Source organism: Microtus pennsylvanicus, chromosome 1, assembly GCF_037038515.1.
Source record: "Microtus pennsylvanicus isolate mMicPen1 chromosome 1, mMicPen1.hap1, whole genome shotgun sequence".
Taxonomy (NCBI): Eukaryota; Metazoa; Chordata; class Mammalia; order Rodentia; family Cricetidae; genus Microtus; species Microtus pennsylvanicus.
The window spans coordinates 211,689,555-211,708,482 of record NC_134579.1 but is presented as its reverse complement, the minus strand read 5'-3'; the positions used below and the strand labels follow the sequence as shown (position 1 = coordinate 211,708,482).

General features: G+C 47.9%; 1 protein-coding gene across 4 annotated transcripts in view; it reads right to left on the bottom strand.

Annotated features, from left to right (window-relative positions):
- The window catches only part of Tmem181 (transmembrane protein 181), a 60,063-nt gene that overhangs the window by 19,476 nt on the left and 21,659 nt on the right, over positions 1–18,928 (bottom strand). For 3 of the 4 annotated variants that reach the window (XM_075950570.1, XM_075950578.1, XM_075950554.1), the window contains exons 2-5: positions 13,581–13,684; positions 6,153–6,208; positions 3,885–3,975; positions 2,070–2,191 (exon numbers count right to left, since the gene is read on the bottom strand). In XM_075950570.1, the coding sequence (XP_075806685.1) occupies positions 2,070–2,191; positions 3,885–3,975; positions 6,153–6,208; positions 13,581–13,684 (373 nt within the window). The remainder of the gene's footprint in view (positions 1–2,069; positions 2,192–3,884; positions 3,976–6,152; positions 6,209–13,580; positions 13,685–18,928) is intronic. The other variant, XM_075950562.1, reaches the window with a different exon arrangement.

Below are 18,928 nucleotides of genomic sequence, written 5' to 3'. Positions count from 1 at the left end.
CACTCTTCTACAGCTCAGCACCCTCAGGCGGGGGGGTCTGGACCCTTTGAATTAGCAGAAAGGAACCACGAGAAGGGGGACTAGCCACTGCACAGGAGTCCTTCCCTGCTCGAGTCTCTTCTTGCAGGGAGAAATCAGCAGTGTTCTTACTGTTGGGAACTCGGCAGGATGCGTGTGGTTAAAGCCACGCAGGCTTGTGGATAAAAGAGCGCCAGCTTAGATCCTGTCCCTCCCACTCAGTATCTGTGTCAACCTGCAACAATGGCTGTGACCTCTTGAAGCCTCTGTTTCTTCTTTTCTAAAGTGGAATTGGAGAGTAGTTTCCACTCCGCGGACCTCCTGTGAGGATTTAATGAGTGGCATACAGAAGGTACTCAGTGTGAAACCTTGCAACCCACTCCAACATCCCCTGTCTAGTTAGGCCTCTGATCAACACCCTGCCTGTTCTGACCCCATCCAAGGGCGCCTGCTGCCAGGGACCTGCTGAGTCCTGATGTGGCTCCTGCCAGTGGCAGAGGTGGGGTCTGAGTTATTGGCTTCTGAACAGAATACAGTATTGATGAATAAAGGTGTGAGTTCATCCTTATGCTGGATCCCTCAGCCGTCTACCATGTCCCAGGCCAGATCCTAAAACAGTGGTCGCTGATCACAAAAAGGCCTGGGCACTCTGTCCCCCATTCACAGATGGACCAGAGCATTCAACAGCCAGGATAAACCACCGTGATCTAGAATGACCCTGAACAGTGGCAGAGGTTCATCTGAGACCTGGCCTTCCACATCGCCTACTGACTGCAACCATCAGGTGTCACATGGACTCAGGGTTCATGGCAGACTGAGTGTGCATGCATGTCTGTAGGCATGTGTGCGTGTGTATGTGTGTGATTATATGACATCAAATGTTTCTGTGTGGCAAATGAAGCGATCGTTAGAGTTAAGAGACAGACCACAGAATGGCGAGGTGGGTGAGGGTAGAGGTCTTCACCAACTCTCAGACAGGGGATTAATACTTAGACTACATAAAGAACCACAAAAACTAAACACCAAAACCTAAGTCATCCCAATCAATAAATGAGCTAAAAAACTGAACACACAGCTCTCAAAGGAAGAAACATAAATCATCAGTGCTTCAAAATGCATCCAACATCCTTAGTCATTAGGGAAATGCAAATTAAAGGTGCTTTGAGAGACCATCTTACCCTAGTCACAGTGGGTTATTAAGAAAACAGATTCCAACAGATTCTGGTGAGGAATGTGAGGAGAGAGGAGCCGGAGTCCCTGCTGGTAGGAGAGTAAACTACAGCCACTACTGACATGGGTGTGGAGGCTCTCAAAACACTGAAACTAGAACTGCCCTATGAGCCAGTTACAGCACTCCTGGGATATGCCGGCAGGACCTAAGTCAACACACCACAGAGACACGGCATATCTATGTTTATTGTTACATCGCTGACAGAAGCTGGGAAATGCAGTCAACCCAGATGTTCATGGACAGACTAGAGAAGGAATATGCTGCACATGGACTAAATGGAATTTTATGTAACCAGAAGGAAATATGGAATCATGAGGGTCATGGGAAAATGGATGTAACTGGAAGGCAGTATGCTACGCAAAATATGCCAGATTAAAAGAGACAAATACTGCATGCTTTATATGCAAAACCTAGAGTTAAATTTATGTACGTGAGTTTACACATGTGTGTATCTGTATGTGTTGTGTGTAGGTCATAAAACTAGAAAGAGGGTCATGAGAGGGAAGCGACGCTGAAGGAGGTGAGAAACAGGGGAGACAGGACACACAGTAAGAAAGCAGAAAGAGGGTCTAGTGGGAATGGATGGGTAGGGGCTGGGACCCATGGGAAAGGGGGCCAATGGGAAAGGGAACGGATGAGAACCAAGTATAACGGCATGTGTGTATGCAGATGGCAGGAGGAAACCCATTATTTGCATGCTATCTAATATTTTTAAATGCATTTTTGAAGCCTTCCCATAGCTGTGCCTGTTTGCTGGATAAGCAGGTCTGTGATAGCATTTGCAGAAGATGACTCACTGTGGGACATCAAACACACTCACCCCTGCGCATGTGAGGGTCCTCGTTCGATTGTGAACCTTGTTATGAATGTAGATCGTGGTTCCGTCTTGAGCCATACCATTGACTTTCACAGTCATGGAAAAGCTGGTTTGAATAGATGTTTCTACAAGAGAAAGAAGTTGATGAGACCACACCGGGCATAAATTAAATATCTTACAGAGAAATAGTTCTCTATTTCTGGTCAAAATTAGCTAATTATATTTTTACTATAAAAAAAAAGAGAACAGGGCTGTTGAGATGGTTCAGTGGTAGTGTGGGAGGTCCTTCTGTGTAGGTGTTGTTTTTATTGGTTAATGAATAAAGAATCTTCCTTGGTCGCTGATAGGGCAGAATAGACCTAGGTGAGGAAAACTAAACTGGAATGCTGAGAGAATGAAGACAGAGTCAGAGCGAAGCCATGTAGCTCCCACCAGAGAAAGATGAGCAGGAACCTTGCCAGTAAGCCACAGCCATGTGGCGATACACAGATGAATAGAAATGGGTTAACCAAAGATATAAGAGCTAGCTAGTAATATGCTTAAGCTATTGGCCAAATAGTATTGCAAGTAATATGGTGTCTGTGTGATTATTTCAGGAGTAAGGGCAGCTGGGAAACAAATTAGCAGCCCCCTGCCTGCTGCTAAACCCGGCCAACCACCTCAGTTCCATATCAAGGACCCACATGGTGGAAGGAAAGAACTGACTCCCTAAAGTTGTCCTCTGACCTTCTCTCTCTCTCTCTCTCTCTCTCTCTCTCTCTCTCTCTCTCTCTCTCAAATAAATAAATGCAAAAGATTTTTAAAGAGAGAGAAAGAGAACAGTTTGAAAAGATGGCTCAGTGTTTAAGAGCACTTGCTGCTGAGGACCGGAATTCAGATCTGAGCCCGTATGAGTGTCCCACGCGTGCCTGTAACCCTAGCACCGTGGAGACTGGACAGAGGAGATGAGGATGGCTGGGGCTTTCTGGCTTCCAATGCAGCTCAGAAAACATGAGCCTCAGGTTCAGGGAGAGATGGTGGCTCAAAAGAACAGGCAGAGGGTTGTACAGGAAAACACAGGATGCTCTCTTTTGGCTTCTGCACCAACACACAGATGTGTACCCCCAGCCACACACATAAACAAATATTTAAACAAACAGACAAAAAACCCACATAAAGGTGGCTTCACTGAATAATTACAATCCCACCCCAATAAGCATACTATTTTTGTGGCCATCCTTCTTCTAGACCATCTTCTAAACACACAAGTTCTGATGTAAAACTTATTTTTGCCTTTTCTCCCTTGTTTTACTATGGTCAAGGGATTGATTTTAAATTCTTTCCTGGAGTGTCTCAGCTGATCAGAGACCACCTTCACCTCTCAGCAGGATGAAGTAACCCTTGTGTCATGGATGATGCAGAAAAAGTCTTTGAAAATAATGGTACCCCGGGGCTGGGCTTCTCAGCACCCTGCCGTTCCCCACCCCCTGCTGCCCCCACTGCTGACTGGAGCAGCTGTGCACTACAAGATGTCAGTGGCAGCCCTGGCCTCTCCCATGTCAAACTGTCCCCACACATTACCAAGTATCCCTGGGGATCAAAATCACGCCTTGGGGTATCAGGACATAATTCTCTCCCAATCCGCACTGAGCTCAGCTGTCCGCACCCTGACTCCCACTGGGACAAGGCAGAGGAGTTTCCAATCTTTCCTCATGTAGCCATGGGCATTTCCTACACATCTCTGCCAGCATGTGCCCAAATACTGTAAAGTCTTTCCACCTCTTCAGAATGAGAGTTTGCATTAAACACAAGAAGCCACCCCAAACATCAGGTGCATACCTTCTGAGGGCTCCAGCTCGACCACACATGTCAGCCACAGTTGCTGGTTATATGTAGTCAGTGGGTTTGAACGTATTTGAATTTGCCTTAGCTGAAGCAGAAGAGAAAACAAAGTCATCATGTGCCCTGTTCAGAGGCCCTGAACACCTCTGCTTTTTTTGTTTGTTTGTTTGTTTTGAGACAGGGTTTCTCTGTAGCTTTGGAGCCTGTCTTGGAACTTGCTCTGTAGACCAGGCTGGCCTCAAACTCACAGAGATCCACCTGCCTCTGCCTCCCGAGTGCTGGGACTAAAGGTGAACACTTCATCTTAATGTACAAACAGATGCTTTGCACACAGCTTGGAGCACGAGCCCTGACAAAGCTGGGAGGGCTTCCCTTTGCCAAGCACCAAGAATCAGTGTCCTAAAGAAATGCGCGGCTGGGCTGCACTGCCTTCCTGTCTCTCCAAGACTCTAGGCAGCAATTCCTCCCACCAGAGCCTGCTAGACACCACAGGAAGCCACTGGAGGGAAAATGAAAGGGCAGACTGAGGAGACATGCGGCAGTAAGGGACCCCAGGGAGCAGTGTTCCTGCGTCTCCATTCCATCTCTGTGATAGCCGTAGACTGGGTATGCTGCTGGCTAGTGTCTGTTACTCTGGCATTAGAGACATCTTAGCCTACCTGCAGAGGGAAACGAGAGGACCGTGTGAGAACTGTCACTCCACAGTATCTCCTGGAAACACAACAGTGGTGTCTCACGGCAGAGTGTGGAGGGAGCTGGTGAAGGTGCCTATCTCCACTACCCAAACCAGCGTTACTTGAAGACCGCAACTGTGGAGGTGAATGTCTTGTTCCAGGCTGTCAGGGTCTTCACCAAACTTTCTGAGACCACACTTGCCAAAAGCCAGAGGGGGAGTAGAGGGGAGTGGAAGCTATTGGGTGTGTGTGGTGGTGGGGGGAGTTCTTGTCTTTCTCAAACAAGATGCTTGCATAGAAGCCCTGGGTTCCATGGGATGGCTTACTGTCAGAGAGAGAGACCCTGAGAGGCAGAGACTGGGAGACCCATGACTGTCAAGAAACTCATGGAGGTGCCTCTCCAAAGCCGACCCTCTGCCCCAGACCTCAAGACAACAGGAATGCAAAGAAACCTGGCCATCCAGAGGTCGTTCCAAGGCAGCAGCAAAGCTAGAGATACACAGCTTTTCTCTCCACCCTTTTAGAAATCATAAGGAGACCCATGCATGGTGACACACGCCTGTAATCCCAGCACTCGAGAGGCAGAGGCAGGTAGATTTCTGTGAGTTCAAGGCCAGCTTGATCTACACGTCTAGGTCCGGGCTAACCAGGGCTACCACGTGGAACCTTGCCGTAACAAACACAATGTTGTAAGAGGAGAGCAGAAGGGAGGGCGAACAATGACCCTGAATCTACAGGTGCTGTGAAAACCTGGAAGCATGCTCAGTTTACAGAGACTCCATGTAAGACCCTACCGTTCACTTCTCCAGTGGAAAGGACTTGTTCTCCATAAAGGTGGTGATAAATCAAGGTGCATTTAAAGAGGGGGAACAGACTACATTTAGGACGAGCTCAAGCAGAGCATCCCAGCCAACAAAGAGAGCAGCTGCTACTAGAGCGAACACTGAACAAGTCGTGACTTGGACAAACACAGCAAAACCGTCAGTCCGTAAAGCGCTTCCATGCGAGCATGAGAACCCAAGTTCTGCTCTGGCAACCACCAGGCTGGGTGCCACACAGCTGGAGACAGAGACAGGAGGATTCCTGGGCTCTCTGGCCAGCAGCCTAGCTGGCAAGCCCAAGTGCCAGTGAGGAACTCTGAACTCAAAACAAAACAAAACAAACAAACAGGCTGCAATTCCTGAGGACCAAACCCTTTAGTTAACCTCTGACCTTCACACACATGAACACACATGTATAGATACACAAATTAAGCTTTTTAAAGGAAGAGCCAGATGCCTACGTAATCATTGTTAAAATAGCGAGTGTGACAGGCTTTCTGACGTGAGCAGTCAGCACAGGGCACGGCATTTGGAAGTCAGCTGTAGTTTCGTCAGAGGGAACACCAACGTTCTTCCGCTGCATCCTTCTGAGGACACCAGGGACCCCAGAAACGGGAATTTCAGTGACAAGAACCTGGCTGAGAAGTAAGAGCCGCGAAGAGCTCCAGAGCAAGAGAAGGGCGGTTTATCCTCAGACTCTCCCAGCAGGGCCACGTCTCAATGACTCCAAAGTCTATAGTGACCCATCTGCTGCTTGAGGCACCTCTTACCTTTCTGCTGTTATTTAGTGAGAAATTAGCAGCAGACTGCTGGATCACTCTGGGTCCTGAGAGTAACAAAGAGAAAGAAATTAGAGCAATTAACTTACTTTATTTTTATGCGAGAAAGACTTGCTCATTAGACACTGTGATCTCATGTACTGCTCTTATGATTTCTTTTAGAGAGATTTTATGTCAGTAGGTAGAATACCAAACACAGAACAGACAAGCACTCTGTTTGACACAACTTCCATGCACACTACTAAGAGAGAAGTCAACGCGTTCATGCGGTTAACCCAGTCGTCTAGAGATAGTAAGCAGAAGTGACAAAGTGACGGATATCCTGCAGAAGCACGGCACAGGGCTTTCTCGAAAGAGATGCTTTATGAAGCTCTTTCTTCCCCGACTTTACTGCAGTTACAAAGAACTAATCATTATCAGCACATTTCAGAGGACAACTCAGCAGGATTAAGTACATCTCTACTGTGCAGACATGGCTACCCATCTCTGCAGCTCTCCTTGTAAAACCCAGTCTGCCCCACTAACCGACTCTGTGCTCCACCCCTCTGCCCTGGTAACCTTCTCCATGGACCCCAGGTGAGTAGAATCACACAGGGTTTATCAGCTTGGGACTGGTTTATGTCATCTAGTACAATGTCCTCATGACTCATGCTGCAATGTGTTTAAACTGTCTAATGTTTTCCTTTTTAAGCTTGAGTGCACATGTGCCAGTGTGCGTGTAGAGATCAGACGACAGCTCTTTACAGTTTGTGTGTAGTGTGCCAGTGTGCGTGTGGAGATCAGACGACAGCTCTTTACAGTTTGTGTGTAGTGTGCCAGTGTGCGTGTGGAGATCAGACGACAGCTCTTTACAGTTTGTGTGTAGTGTGCCAGTGTGCGTGTGGAGATCAGACGACAGCTCTTTACAGTTTGTGTGTAGTGTGCCAGTGTGCGTGTGGAGATCAGACGACAGCTCAAGATGTCCTCCTTCAGAACTGTGAGGCTTGGCAGCAGGTTGCCACTGGCTTTATTTACTGAGCCATTGTTGACAGTTTCCTGCAGGGTCTCTTTAAACAGAAAGGTCAACAACTCAAAATAGCTTCAGGAAGTCCCTGAAACTGACCAGATTCACTAGGCCTCTCCCTGTCAGAGTAAGCAATAAAAGCTGACTGGTGGAAGGGAAGTCGAGCTGTAGAGTAGATGTTGAGGAGAAAGGCTGTAAAGAGCCTGAGCCCAGACCAGCTGTCTGCCTGGAAGAGATTTAGACCACAGTCACCTGGAAAAGACCCTCCCAAACAGGCTGAGCTGCCCACAGGCTCCATGGTGTCCTCCAAGTATCTTGGCTTTTGTGAGCTGTCACCCAGACTGGGTGGACTTGGTGATGCAGCTGTCTTTAGCCATTTCTGCTCCTGTTAGTGACCCCTAGTTGGACTTTGGTGGTACCCATACTTTGGTTTGTCTTGGGCTTCCTATTGGGGGTGAGTAAACACGTGTGTTCCATCTCCCCAGGCAAAGTCTTGTCACACAACAACCTTCTTGAGGCCTCACCGTCAAGACTGAATGATGTTCAATTGCAGCACATACCATACTTTCCTTATCCATTCATCTGCCAACGGATATGTAAGCTGGTTCACCGTTTTAACCACTGTGGATAACACACTGACAAACACAAGGACACAAACCTCGCCACTGATTATTTAGAGATCCCAGGGGACGTGAGTGTTGATCATCTGGTGCTGTTTGTGTGGGATGCTGGTTTTACCCCTTCTCTTAACCGTCTGTTGTCTTGATTAGAAGAGAGGGCCTTTACAGGCAAATTACAGTCTGTGCCACATTTGTGTATGTGGTGTGTGTACACATAGAAGGGAGGTGTGTGTATCTATGAACATGTGTGTGTGCAGAGGTCAGGGAACAGCGTCCAGTGTCCTCTTCTATCACCCGCTACATTGGTCCTCTGAGGCAGGATCTTTCCCTGAACCTGGACAGAAGCCAGCATGACCCCCGTGATCCTGGCCTCCATCTCTCCTCACCGACAGTGCTGGGGTTGCAGATGCATGCTGGGATCTCAACTCAGGTCCTCGTGGCTTTGCCACAAGCACTCAACCTGAGCCATCTCTCCAGCCTCTTGGGTTATGTTTTAATCTATTCTACCTACTTCTGCCTTCTTACTGTCTGTCTGTCTGTCTGTCTGTCTGTCTATCTATCTATCTATCTATCTATCTATCTATCTATCTATCTATCTATCATTCTATCTATCTATGCATCTATTTATCTATCTATCATTCTATCAAGCTATCTATCAATCTATCATTCTATCAAGCTATCTATCACTCTAATCTATCTATCATTCTGTCTATCATTCTATCTATCTATCTATCTATCATCTATCTATCAAGCTATCTACCATCTATCATTCTATCTATTTATCTATCATTCTATCAAGCTATCTATCTATCATTCTATCTATCTATTTATCATCTATCTATCTATCTATCTATCTATCTATCTATCTATCTATCTATCTATCGCTATCATCTATCTATCTATATGGGTTTTTTGAGACAGGTTTCTCTGTACCTTTGGTGCCTGTCCTGGAACTCTCCCTGTAGACCAGGCTGGCCTCCAACTCACAGAGATCTGCCTGCCTCTGCCTCCCAAGGGCTGGGATTAAAGGTGTGTGCCACTACTACTGCCTTTTAATCAGAGAATTTACTCAGCTTACATTTAGCTACTGATTAGGGGACTCAATCCTGTTTCTGTTTTCTCTGCATTTGATTCCTATTAGCCTCACAGCTTTCTGTTCTTCACTTAACACCCAAGACCCATATTCTGCTGGACATTTATAATAGCTTAACATGGACAGTACACGAAAACTCTTTCTCATCTTCTGACTACTTAACAATGGTGACAACACATACACACGCACGAACGTGCACATGTATAACACATCATCAGGCTCAAACAGCAAACCCTTGACTTTGAACTTGCTAGGCAGTCAAGTACTCATCCACTGAGTTGCAATGACAGTCCTAATTCGTAATTTTATATCCAAAACTATAAATAATGTTAATGATTTAGTCTTGTATGCAGGAGACAGAGCGTGGACTTGCAAACAGACAATAACCACAGCTTCTGAGTGATGCACTTATAAACATGTCAGCCACCAAGGATCCAGAAACAGAAAGTGGCTTTCCCACTACTATGAGATAACGGGAGCTTTTACAGTTACAACAGCCGCCTTTGCTAGATTAGGTATATTTTACAGTTATAACAGCCGCCTTTGCTAGATTAGGTGTATTTTACAGTTACAACAGCCGCCTTTGCTAGACTCGGTGTTTCAACCTGTAGGCTCCTTTCCAGCAACCTGGAGCACAGGGCTAGTGGCAGTGACTCCCTTGGCTTTAGTTAGCCTGGGAATGTCTTACTCTCATCCCCACTTTTTCATGGGGTCTCAGTAGCCTTGACTGATGAAACAAATGATCAATCCTCCTGTCTCAGTCACCCAAGTTCTAGAAACACAGGTTGTGTGCCACCACACTCCGCCTCTCCCCTTCACTTTTGAAGAACCTTTTTGCCAGGCAGGATTCCTGGTTGGGAACTCTTCTAGCATACGTCAGCCTGTCTTCTGCCCTGAACAATTCAGATAAGCTTCAGATAAGCGCTGGCAGCCTCACTGGAGATCCCCTGTCTGAGTCCCTCCATCCTGCTGAGGGCAGGGTTCCATCTGGCTTAGGCTTCCTGCAGTTCAGCTACAGTTGTTTGGTACGAAACTGAATTTAGCCCACTTGAGCTCAGTAAGCTTCCTGGATATATTCACCCTTCATGCTGACTTTGCTGCTCCTTTGGAATCCCCAAATGTTCATTGTTTGGTTCCTAAAGGAAAAAAGGAGAGCCATCCAGGGGATGGGAGGAGAAGGGCTAGCTATTCAAACTCCCTGGTTGTTGCCTCTGCTAGACGGGACAGGGTTTACAACGATGGAGGCCCGGAGTACATCAGCAATGGCTGCCTTGCCTTGCTCCGCCTCTGTGACCAGAAGCTCAGGTTCCCAGTTAGGGAGGACAGAGTCCTTTTATCCACCTTAGTTCCTACAAGCTATATGCAGGCCGATCAGAACCGGAGCCAGCGTGGATATGAGGGTCTGCCACAGCAGTAAGGGCAGGACTGGCTGAAATCAATCACAGTGTAATGTCCAGCTGCCCCGCCCACTGGAAGTCACAAACCTCCAATAGACTCAGGCAGGTTCCGGGGGGGGGGGGGGGGGGGGGGGGGGCACATTCCTCTCGGCACTACCATCTTCCCAGAATCCCTAGCATCTCTGATTCTGTGATCGATTCTTCATGGCTTTGGCCTTAAGTGATTTTAAAATTAATTTATGGCTGGATTTGTCTAAAACATACTATTCTTGACAAGTGTGGTGTCACACGCCTTTAGTCTCAGCACTTGGGAAGCAGAGGCTGGTGGATCTCTATGAGCTCCCGTGAGCCTGGTCTACACAGCGAGACTCTGTATTTAAAATAAATTTTAAAAACTACCACTCTTGTGATGCCAATTCTTTGGGCTGCCTCTGTGGCCGCCCCAGCCTACCGCACTGATGCAGGGTCTGCACGTGACCAGCATGACTTCCTGTCTGAGTCACCTGCAAATGCCCGGCTGTCTCCACACAGGAAGGGGCCACTCGGTGGCAAGGTATGTGCCAAGTGGACTCCCATGACAGGTGGACTCTTTCTCTGGCTTCTGGGAAAGACTTAAAAACCGGCATCAGTAGCACCTGGACTCTAAGCTACCTAGGCACCCTGGGCTTCAGTTTCCCCAAACTACACCGGACTCTCTAATAGTAACATCGCTACATAAGTAATAAGGAGAGTGCTGACAATAGCTGATTTCACATGTTCATCTCAGCGGGGCACAGGTGTTTGACTAAACACTGCTCTCAGGTGTCTGTGAGGAGTTTCTGGTAAGAGTCCCCTTTCAGTCAGGAGACTCAATAAAGCAGACTGCCCTAGCTAGGGAAGGGGTCCTCTTCAACCTGCTGAGGCCTAAACAGACATGTGGAGGAGACTCTGGTCTCCCTGTCTCCATTGGTAACCTGAGTATCCCGCCATGAGACCAGACCTAGACTGGGGCTTACACCATTAGCCTCCTGGTTCCCAGCCCCCTGGGCCTGACTGATGCACTGGCTTTCCTGACTCCCATTTGCTAACTGTAGACCTGTGCATTCCTTAACCTCCCAGATCGTGTGAGTCAGTTCCCTCACTTCACATAGATATAAAAAATAGCACATATAATTATATATATACCCATAATTCTATTACATACGTAGGTCTAATAATATTAAAAATTATTTGCTGTAAATAATTTATACTTTAATATAAATACAACTGTTTGCATTATAATTATGAATATATTATAAATTATGTATTATAATAGTATACAGTAATGAGATATAATTATAATAATATAGTGGATACATATATATGCGTGTGCACATGCACGCACGCGCGCGCACACGCGCGCACACACACACACACACACACACACTCCTTATTGTTTGCTTTTCCAGAAGACTGACAGTAATCTGTGTGGTGGAAGAAAGTGATGGGATCCTGACATCACCCCTGTCTTGGCCTTGGTTTCAGAGTGAAGGCTGGGTACAGTCTGGACAAGAGCTGGCTAATACCCCACTGAGCTGCATACAATGTTAATGCCTCCCTACCAATACGAAAGGACAGTCTGAAATGTAAGTGAGATAATGGGTAAACCTGTATTGTGATTAGTGTGACTTTAGCCCCTGGTGACTCAACAGGAAGGAGAACAAGTTGGCTATAGTTGCTATGGTGACAACTGTGTCATTACCACAGGCATGAAGCATCCCAATGGCCACCCTCTGCCCCAGCCTGCTCTAGCCACTAGCGAGTCCAAACTTCAGTTGAGATTAAGAAACTAGCTTTCACCGGGTGGTGGCACATGCTTTTAATCTCAGCACTCGGGAGGCAGAGGCAGGCAAATTTCTTTGCCAGCCTGGTCTACAAGAGCTAGTTCCAGGACAGGCTCCAAAGCCACAGAGAAATCCTGTCTTGAAAAAAAAGAAAGAAAGAAAGAAAGAAAGAAAGAAAGAAAGAAAGAAAGAAAGAAACAAACAAACAAACAAACAAACAAACAAACAAACAAACAAACTAGCTTTCTGAGGCCCGAATACCTCTGGGATTTAACCAAACCATCGTTTAGATCAGATACCACAAACCACCCTCAATGAACAAGCTATCTTACTTAGGAAGAGAACATTCTCCCACCAAGGCGGGCTCCTGCTGGGGATGAGACAGAGGGGACCCCGGCCTCTGAGACCTTGTGAGGACCACTCGGCTTCTGTGGCTCTGTTTTGTGGTTGTTAGAAAGAAAGTTTGGGGTGGGCGGGGGGGGGGGACGGCTCAGCAGGCATGAGCTTGTTGTGGAAGCATGAGGAGTAAAGTAAATGCTGGGAGGTACAAGGGCCTGTCTGCAATCCCAGGGCACAGAAGGCAGCGACGGATGCCCAGAGCAAGCTGGTTGGTGAGACCAGCTGAACTGGTGAGCTCTGGGTTCAAGTGAGAGATCCTGTCACCAAACATAAGGTGGCAAGTGATAGAGGAAGACAGCTGTCATCAGCATCTGGACTCACACACAGAGACACACAGACAGAGATAGACATACACACACACATATGACAAAAACAAAATAGTTTAGTTAGTCTTCCTAGAGGATGTCAAAGCTAAAAATCGCTAAGACGTGGCTCTTCTGCGAGAACAGTTTCTACTGCCTGGCACTTTTCACACAGTCCTGAAGCTCGAGATGTCACCAGCCCAAATCCCTATGGCCCTCCTAGACTTTTACATGACCTGTCTCCCCCCTAAGCAGTCAGTGGGTTCTGCCCCCTCCCCAGGACAAAAAAGACTCTAGAAATGTTTGGGTAGGTTACAAAGCAAATTCAAAGTCAGTTTGGCTTATTTTAAAAGAAGAAGAAAGAAGAAGGAATAAAGGAGAAAGGAGGGAGGAGGGAGAAAGGAGGAGAAGGAGGAAGAGGAAGAGGAGGAAGATGAGAAGGAAGAAGAAGAAGAAGAAGAAGAAGAAGAAGAAGAAGAAGAAGAAGAAGAAGAAGAAGAAGAAGAAGAAGAAGAAGAAGAAGAAGAAGAAGAAGGAGAAGTTGTTATATGGCAAATAAAAGGCAGGTAGGAGTTGCCTGCACTGACACACTGACCTAGGCTGTTTGCCCTGGATGCTGTGACCAGCATTACCCAACTTGCCCCCTGCACCTCCAGAGAAACCACCTTGTGCCCTATGGACTCAGAGAGAAGGAACATCTCTCTTCATACTGAGGCCTGGCTAGGAGTATGAGGGCAGAGCTGGGCTGGCAGCAGCGAACCAGAGTGGCTATCCATGGGGAGATGATTAAAGGAAAGACTTACCCTTGATCCCAACGAAGACGGTCAATCCAAAACAGAGGAAGAAAACGACAAACACGAGGACAAAGTGGCGCTTGGAGAGGGTGTAGAGCCGCATGGGCGCCAGCCTGCGGAGCAGAAGCCGGGAGTGAGGACAGTCGGCTCTCCCACATCAGTAGCCCCTGCCCAGGCTAGCACTACCACAGCCACAACAGACCTGCTCCTCCTCAGCCTGTGCTGGCCCCAGAAGCACACTGCTCCTGGTAACCTCCCAAGGGTGGGCCATCTGTCAGTTTTCTGTCAGAGTCACTGCCACTCTGGCCTGCCTCACACAGGTTGAAGAATGAATGCATGGTGATTTCCATGCCAAGGGGAAATGTCACCAAGCCAAGGAAGTGACCTAACCTTTTACATAGCCCACTTCTAGCTTCCAGAGTAGAGCCATAGCTCAGACCAACAAGGAGCCTGACTCTATTTAGCCATCACTGCCAAACCCAGAGAGAGAATACCAGGGACCAGAGGCACCAGCTATTTCCACCTGGTCTACCTCATGCTCAGATTCCTAGTCCCCACCCAGGTGAAAAACAGCCCACCCTTCCCAGAGAGAGCGTCCAACCCTCCACGCTTCTGTGACCTACAGGAACACAGAAGCCCTTCGAGAGGTTGATCCCCGGATGTAACTTCACTTCCCTCAGAACAAAACATGGGGGGCAGGGACACCAGAGGGACAGTTCCGCAGCTACAATCATGTACTGCTCTAGCAAACGTCCCAGGGCGCACATCAGCGGCTCACAACTGCCTGCGCCTCCTGCTCCAGGAGACCTGATGCCCTCTTGGCCTCTGTGGGCAAAACTACACACACCCCAGAGCCCACCCCGCCACTGACACATGTGCACACACACAATTTTAAAATGAAGATAAATCTTTACAACAAAAAACTCAGGAAACTGTTTCCTGCTCAGCACTCAATGCAGCACACTGGGCTGTAAACCAGAGAACTCTGTAAATTCCCAGTCTTGCGCAACACTGGGAACCTGCAGCCTCAGAGCTGTGCCCTTCAACGTGGTCACGGTCTCACAATCACACAGCAATGTTTGTACTCCAGTTAGCTTCACTAATAAAAACCAGTGTTGACAGAAGTGGCCAACCCCAGGAAAGGGTCCTAAAGAGGAGGCTGACCCCCAGGGGAGGAGCTAGGGCAGGGGGTGGGGTCTGCTTGCTGGCTGCACTGCACATCTGGTCCTGCTGCTTAACTTGGAAGCTGAAAGCAACAGGAAGGCTAAGTCAACTGGGGGGCAGGGGTGTGGCCTGGAGACCCAGGGTAAGGTTACCCGCCTGCCTGGGCTCACAGTGCACACCCCTTCCTTCCACATGTGCCTGAGGCTCCAGATGGCAGGCAGGAAGTCAACCCTGGGGCAGGGCAGTCTAAGCACAAAGGTGAGGCCTGGGAGCCGCTGCCGCTCTGACGTGGCACCTGACGAATACCCGAGTGGCCTGGCTGACTCTCAGACCATTGTCAGTGCATTTGGTGAAAGATGGAATGAAACCTGGAGGTTTCCCGGGACTCTGGGCTGTTGGCAGGGCAGGAGAAGCTGGTGAAGTAAGAGTGTGCTGCCAGCTCAGACAGGCCCTCCCGTATCAGAGACAGAACTGCTCTGGCAAGGAGACAGGTTTCTTCGTAAACTATAGTTCTCACTCCAAAGGGCACAAGAGAGAGTTTGCTCCAAGTTAAACATGAGTGACCATGGGCCAGGCACATGGATTCATATTGATTTGATGATATCTTCCACTATTGAAGTGGTTACATCAACTTTTGTGGGTTTTTTTTTGTTTTTCGAAACAAGGTTTCTTTGTAGCTTTGGAGCCTGTCCTGGAACTACCTCTCATATACTGGCTGGCTTTGAACTCACAGAGCTCTGCCTGCCTCTGCCTCCCAAGTGCTGGGATTAAAGGCGTGCGCCACCATAAAAGTTCTTATATCAACTTTTATCAGTCAATACATTTCCCAAATACATTAGTGGAGACACCAGGCGGGCAGGTCATAGCAAATGGGGAGTCTCTGGTATAGGCTTCAGGAGCTGTCTGATGGGATTCTTAGCTTCGGGATTGGTGGGCCCTAATGGCTGCGTCTTAGGGTTACTACTGCGGGGCTGAAACACCATGACCACAGCAACTTTGGAGGAAAGGGTTTATTTGGCTTATGCATCTACATCACTGTTCCCCATCAGAGGAGGTCAGGACGGAAACCTAAACAGGGCAGGACCCTGGAGGCAGGAGCTGATGCAGAGGCATGGAGGGTGCTACTTACAGACTTGCTCAGCCTGCTTTCTTAAAGAGCCCAGGACCACCTGCCCAGAGATGGCACCACCCACCATGGGCTGGGCCCTCCCCCATCAATCACTAATGAAGAAAATGTCCTACAGGCTTGCCTACATTATCTCAGGCAAAGTTCCCTCCTCTCTGATGACTCAAAGCTGTGCCAAGTTGACATAAAAGCAGTCAGGACAGCCTGTGACTATATTGCAAAGGCTTCAGCTAAGGTAAAACAGCGATAGAATGGACACAGAGGCAGAGGCAGGGGCTGGAGAGGGAGAGCAGTGAGGGGACGCCAGCCCCAGGCACTCTGCAGAATCGTAACACAGGTGTGGCTTTTCCGGGGACTTTCAGCTCACGCCTAGGATTTACAGACAGGAAAGCTGAGATCTGGGGGTGACAGACCTGTCCACGTTGTCACAGTCACGCTTCCCTGGAGGGAGGAGGCTCTGGGAGACAGGACCCAGTTAATGCCCACCTGGAAAAGCCCTGTGGAACGTGAGTGCTGGCAGAAGAGCAGGTGTCCGCTTGTCCTTCTGTGACCCAGGCGCCTATTTATTTAGACAGACTGTTTGGATATATTTTTGTTTTAAGACTGAAAGGAAGGGACAGTTTCTAGGCAACTGCAGAGGATATTTCCACGAAGAAATCAAACTTTACACAAAGCTAAGCAGACTGGGTAGTGGAAGAAAGAGTGCGAACAGCATTAGTTAACGGCATCTCACCCGCGTTAATGATGCCAACTGAGACAAAGGTGCCGGGTCACATGAGACTTTCCTATGCTACTTTCCTATGGATTGAAAATGGTTTCTAGAACTCTCAGAGCCATTTGTGAACTATGACTGCACTATGTTCAGAGTGACCCGATCTTGCTAGTAGATCAGAGACAAAGCATCATGGAGAACTCCGTAGGTAAAGGCTAAAGCAGAGGCTTGGAGGCAGAGACATCAAAGGAAGATTAAATTTTAAACTTGTAGTTAAAAATGCATCACTTGGCCATGTATCATGGTGTGTGCCTTTAATCCCAGCACTCTGGAGGCAGAAGCAGGTGAATCTCTGTAGGTTTGAGCACAACTTGAACCACATAGCAAGTATGAGGACAGCCAGGGCTACATAGAGAGATCCCATCTCAACAAGCAAACAAATGCACCACTGATTTCCTGAATGCATGGTTACTTAGCAAACGAGAAGCCGGGGCTCAGTCCCCAGCACTGTGCCGGGAGTCAGGAGCACAGAGAGTTCCCTTGCCCCAGATCACACAGCTACCACAGAGCCGCATCAGACCCAAGCATTGTGCTTGCTTCCCAGCACAGTCCAGCCAGACTCCAGTCGAGTTCACTCACACTGTTTCCCTGATCTGAAACCTCTTCTCCCCCAAGCCACGGAAATCCTACACTCAGTCTCCAGCCTTCTCATGACACTTTCCTTAGGTACTCCATCTCTTGTGGCTGCCCACGTTGTCTCCACTACAAAGGGAACTTAGTGCCTAAAGACATCACCTGGCCTGTTGGGGCTGCAGACCCTCTGACCCTTGACTTCCTGTGACCCTTTGCCTGCTGGAGTGAGCAGAGTAAACAACCTGTTTTCCTGTGCCTGCTCTGAGCATGAGGTCCTCATGAGTTCCTGATAGTAGGGGAGTGGTTTCTGGTGGGTTTTACAGCTGAAAATCCCAAGAGCTGAGGTGTGGCTATCAGTTAAGGATCCCTATATAAGCTTCCCTGGAGCACAATAAAGTTGGCATTCTTGTGTCAAGGATGACCCGTGCTCGTGTGTGTGTGTGTGTGTGTGTGTGTGTGTGTGTTTCGATCTCTAGCCCCTTGCCTGGCATGTGAACTGTCACTTGGTGCAGGTGCTACAGGTGGAGAGACCCCCAGTGAGATTGGAAACTAGGGATTCCTGAGAGATGGCCCTCAGAAGGCTGGCCAGTAAGTAAGAGATTGATGGTGGGGGTGGACTGAAGATGGGTGCCAGTCATTCTGTTCAGGTATTGACCAGTCAATTGATAGTTGCTTTGGAGAAACAAGGCACTACTACTGAGACAGCACAAGAGTTTATTAAGACAGTTTCAGAGTTTAGTCCTTAGTTTTCACAGGCAGGGGGGGGGGGTGTTAATATTCCTGATTGGGAGCAGGTAAAAGTTGACCTTCAAAAAGCTTTAAAAGAGAGAGGGACAGAAGAATTTCCTATGGCAATATTTTCACTATGGCATTTAGTCAAAGATGCTCTTCTCAGCGACAATGTAAAAGGGAAGGAACAATTAGACAATTTAGCCAAAACCTTTGAGGAAATTCAAGTATTTGCCCAAAATATCAAAAGGAGCCACTGGGCTAATGAGTACCTCTCTAGAGTGGACATTCAAGGAGATCTCCTTCTCGTGTCGGGAAACAGGAGGAAAGGCCTGAGGACTGGGAAAATTAGACAGGACAGAGCAGGGTTGGAAAGTTTATTCTGAGGGCCACTGTTGAGCCACAAGTTGCAACTCCCATCAAATGGAGGGAGACTAGGCCAGTGTGGGTGGAACAGCGGCCCCTCAGTAGAACAGCTACTGGCTGCTCAGCAGCTGTGCAAGAACAGTTAGTCCCATCCTCTTCCCCTTGGAATACCCCCTTATGTGTTATCAAAAAAATCTGGCAGTTGGCAACTATTGCAGGGCCTTAGGCAGGTTAACAAATGTGTGGAAATCATGGGATCATTGCAGCCAGGACTGCCAAGACCTGTGGCTATCCCTAAGAATTACCACATGGTGGTGATTGACCTTAAGGACTGCTTTTTTACTATTCCTTTGCTTCGTGAGGACTCACCCAAATTTGCTTTTAGTGCTCTCTCTGTTAATCTCAGAGAGCCACACCAAAGGTATCAATGGGTTATGATGCCTCAGGGCATGGCTGATAGTCTAACTTTGTCCAGTTATGTTTCCAGAGCCTTGTGGGCCCTAAGGGAACAACATCCCCAGCTATGTCATTTATTATATGGATGATATTCTTATTGCAGTCTCAAATGAATGTGAGTTGCATACAGAGTTGCAGACTCTTTATGAGGCACTGCAATGGTCTGGTTTA